Source organism: Dama dama, chromosome 20 (genome assembly GCF_033118175.1).
Source record: "Dama dama isolate Ldn47 chromosome 20, ASM3311817v1, whole genome shotgun sequence".
NCBI classification, from domain to species: domain Eukaryota; kingdom Metazoa; phylum Chordata; class Mammalia; order Artiodactyla; family Cervidae; genus Dama; species Dama dama.
Genome location: NC_083700.1, coordinates 114,175,555 through 114,179,004, shown reverse-complemented (window position 1 = coordinate 114,179,004; position 3,450 = coordinate 114,175,555). Strand labels below are relative to the sequence as shown.

At 43.0% G+C, this 3,450-nt stretch overlaps 1 protein-coding gene across 1 annotated transcript; it reads right to left on the bottom strand.

Annotated features, from left to right (window-relative positions):
* Nucleotides 1–1,712: 1,712 nt before the first annotated feature.
* On the bottom strand, nucleotides 1,713–2,340 carry LOC133040413 (protein kish-A-like). Its single transcript, XM_061120135.1, has one exon. It carries the CDS (start codon nucleotides 2,296–2,298, stop codon nucleotides 1,906–1,908), a length of 393 nt encoding a protein of 130 aa, XP_060976118.1. The 5' UTR covers nucleotides 2,299–2,340; the 3' UTR covers nucleotides 1,713–1,905.
* Nucleotides 2,341–3,450: the final 1,110 nt, after the last annotated feature.

Here is a 3,450-nt window from a genome sequence, read left to right as displayed (position 1 = left end):
TTTTTTTTAAAGTGTCACTCATAACAAAAGATAATTGATTGAATATCAATAACTCGAGAAAATAACAGCTGAGAAAGTGTTTGAAACATAAAAGCCTGGCAGGAGATGCTTCTGAAATCAGCAGTGTCTGAAAGAATGAATGGGATAGCCGTGGCCATGACTCACCCCGGGAGAGAAAGTCCACAAAGCCAGGTGGCTTCCAGCCCCACCTCCCCTTGCCCGAGAGAGGCAAACATTCCTAGAGACAAAGGCCCACAGAGGTAGAGAGGCAGACCCCTGAGCTGCACATCCGAGAAGAGCCCAGAATGTAGGTCAGCCAGAGGGGCAGGCCGGGAGGCAGGTACCAGGAGAGGAGAAGTGGCCGGAGCCTGGGGACAGCCTCCCGGGGCCTGGGGCCCCGACGGACTCAGAAGAGCGGGCATCACTCTGTATGGCCAGCCAGGCGTCTCGCTGTGTACTCCAGCATCGAGACCTCAAGGTAACTGACATCATTCTGTGAAACCCGAGGGGCCTGCCTAGAAGGCATTGTCCCCTCCTCTCCAATTGAACTTGGAAGACAAAACCTTTGATCTGTTCCTAAGCTTGCTAAGATCATTTCTGCCCCAGGACCTTGGTAACTTGCAGGTCCTTTCTGCTGAAAAACAGTGATGCCCCAGATTTTCACATGGTGGCATCCTTGCCACTGTCTGGGTCTCAGAGATGGCGAAAGCAAACCACATCTGGGACTTCCCTGGTGATCCAGTGGTTGAGACTGTGCACTTTCAGTGCAGGGGCACGGGTTCCATCCTCGGTTGGGGTTCTCAGATCTCACAGGCCACATGGCATGGCCAAAAAAAAAAAGTAAACCACATGTGAACTCTCCAGCCAGTTATCTTGATTTTCTTCAAAGTACTTACTGCTCTCTGGAAGTGATTTTTTATTGATATCTGCCTTTTTGTTTTCTGTCTTCTCTCCCACACAATCACCCCCAGAAACTCAGTTCCTTGAGACAGGTCAATTTGCCCAGCCCTGAATCCCTACACTTACTTCCACACTGTCGGACATACACAGTACTCAATACCTATTTGCCAAATGCTGAATAGATTATATGTTAGTAAAATGGCTCTTTCCTAAGGGCTCTAAATAATATGGTTTGATTATAGCACAATTTTATTTTATTTTTAAAAAAAAAACAAAAACAAAAATACAGTTTGTATTTTGGGGTAATTAAAATGTACAGACCTAATACTAAAAAGAATGAAAAACACACCCAAGATTATTATTCTGTATTTGTTCTGTTTAGCTCTTTTTACTCTAAGCATGTAGTCTTATTTGGAGAATGAGAGCTGGTCAAATTTTTGCTTAAGACATTTATCCATACTTAACCAGAGGTTTCAGAGATAACACCACTCACATATTCTGAATTATTTTATGTTAAATAGGAACATTTTCTCAATAGTCATAACATTTTCTCTTAAGTTACATCTCATTTATCTTCCTCCTAAAGAACTACATAGGCTTGTTTTAAATAGTTTAAACACCTATAATAAACTACAGATTGCTAAGAGTTGAGGTACTCTGGTTAATGCTCAAAATGATATAGCCAGAGGAAAAGCCAGCATTATTAAATATGAATGCAATCCTTACCAACACAAATTGAAACTTTTTTCCCCCAATAAAAAAGCTAGTCCAAAAAAAAAAAGATCTCATTCTATAAAGATTTATCATTTCCAAATCACACTGAAAGAAACTTGAATAATTTACCAATTTTGTTTTCTACTATGTGCCTTAAAGATACCTCACTAAAAACTGGTATCTGGCACAACAGAATGACATATGCAGAATGTAATATTGTAGTGACAGTACTGAGGTTGACTGTTACAGACATATTTAAATTCTGAGTATTAAATGTTGCATCCTAATTATTTATACAGAACATTGGTCCAATAACAAAAATAGAGAATAGCAGCTGAAAGTGTAGCTCATTAAATGTTCAGAGATAAAAGGGTTAACCATTCTTTCCATTATTTTTGGCAGATAGTCCTTTTTTGTCATATTTAAATCTGATGGCAACTGAAGAATTCTGGCATTTTTTCCAAGCAACTGTATGAAAAGGATGCTGAAGGCCATCACGATACAGCATACTGCAACGTAAGGACTCTTCCGTTCACCAATTCTGGCACACTTCCAAAATATACCCAACAACCCAGTTTTATTTCTGTCCAGGAGGCTGGGTGCCAAGGATCGGATATAAGCACAGGTACATATAAGCAGCAAGATTACCGTCAACAGACTCTGAAAATTGAAAATGGCAGACATAGTGAGGCCGGCGAAGCCCCAGCCACATCACCCTTCCAGGCCCAGGGCCTGATTATACCACAATTTTAAACGAAAAAGTCAAAGTAATGTGTTATGTAGACTATATGATCTTAGTAATGTTAAGTGTCTCCTGTGTGAGTGTGTGAATAAGTCCAGCAGTTTCAAGGTTTCAGACGTGATCTCAGAGTTGAGGTCATGGGACATTTCCTCTGCTTCTTTGTACTTTGTTGTGATTTAGATGTATTTCTCAATAAATAATAGCTTTTCAATAAAAAACAAAAGTTAAAATTTGTCGGAGGAGGCCCCCTCTTAGGGGGAAGCACAGTATTGATGCCTTGTTGGTAAATGCCCTGGATGGCCACTTCTACCCTGTTCACATGGAACAATGTCCATCAGGGTCACGATGAGACTGGCGTTTACTTGGTCCTGTGGTGAGTTCTCCAAATCAGCAGTGACCAGCTGCCACTTTACCTGTAACCAGCACTGTGATTTTCATCCACTCTGGCTTTTTTAATCCTTCTCTATTTCACTAGGAAAGTAAGGGATTGGAACCAAATAAGTTCAAACACAGGCTTCCCTTGTGGCTCAGCTGGTAAAGAATCCACCTGCAATGCAGGAGACCTGGGTTCCATCCCTGGGTCAGGAAGACCCCCTGGAGAAGGGAAAGGCTACCCACTCTAGTATTCTGGCCTGGAGAATTCCATGGACTATATAGTCCATGGGATCACAAAGAGTTGGACACGGCTGAGCAACTTTTTTCACTTTCAAGTTCCAACACCGTTCCGATAATTATCCCTAAAGACAAACCCTTTTAGAAACGCCCCACAGGAGAGTCCAGGCAGAGCCAGGATTCCACCGATATTGCCACAAGGGAGGGTCTCCCAGGACCTGGGGAGCTGACGGAGAGACCTTGAATCCATGAAGACTCACACAGAATAACGGGGGCACCTTCCTGGAGTGGGGGTTCATGGCTGCCATCTTATTTGCCCAGGGGAGGACTGGTTCTCAAACGAAGGGCAAGAATCAGCTGCTGTCAGAGTCCCCAGCAAGCCCTTTCCAGAAAAGTCTGGTTAACTAGTGTCCAGAGTCTGTCTCTGTATGCCCAAAAGCGCAAGGACGGCACACATGTGACTCGGGGCTTCCTGCCAGGGT

What these genes read in the sequence shown, in the direction of transcription:
- LOC133040413 (XM_061120135.1), bottom strand. Translation starts at nt 2,298, where the DNA reads ATGTCTGCCATTTTCAATTTTCAGAGTCTGTTGACGGTAATCTTGCTG.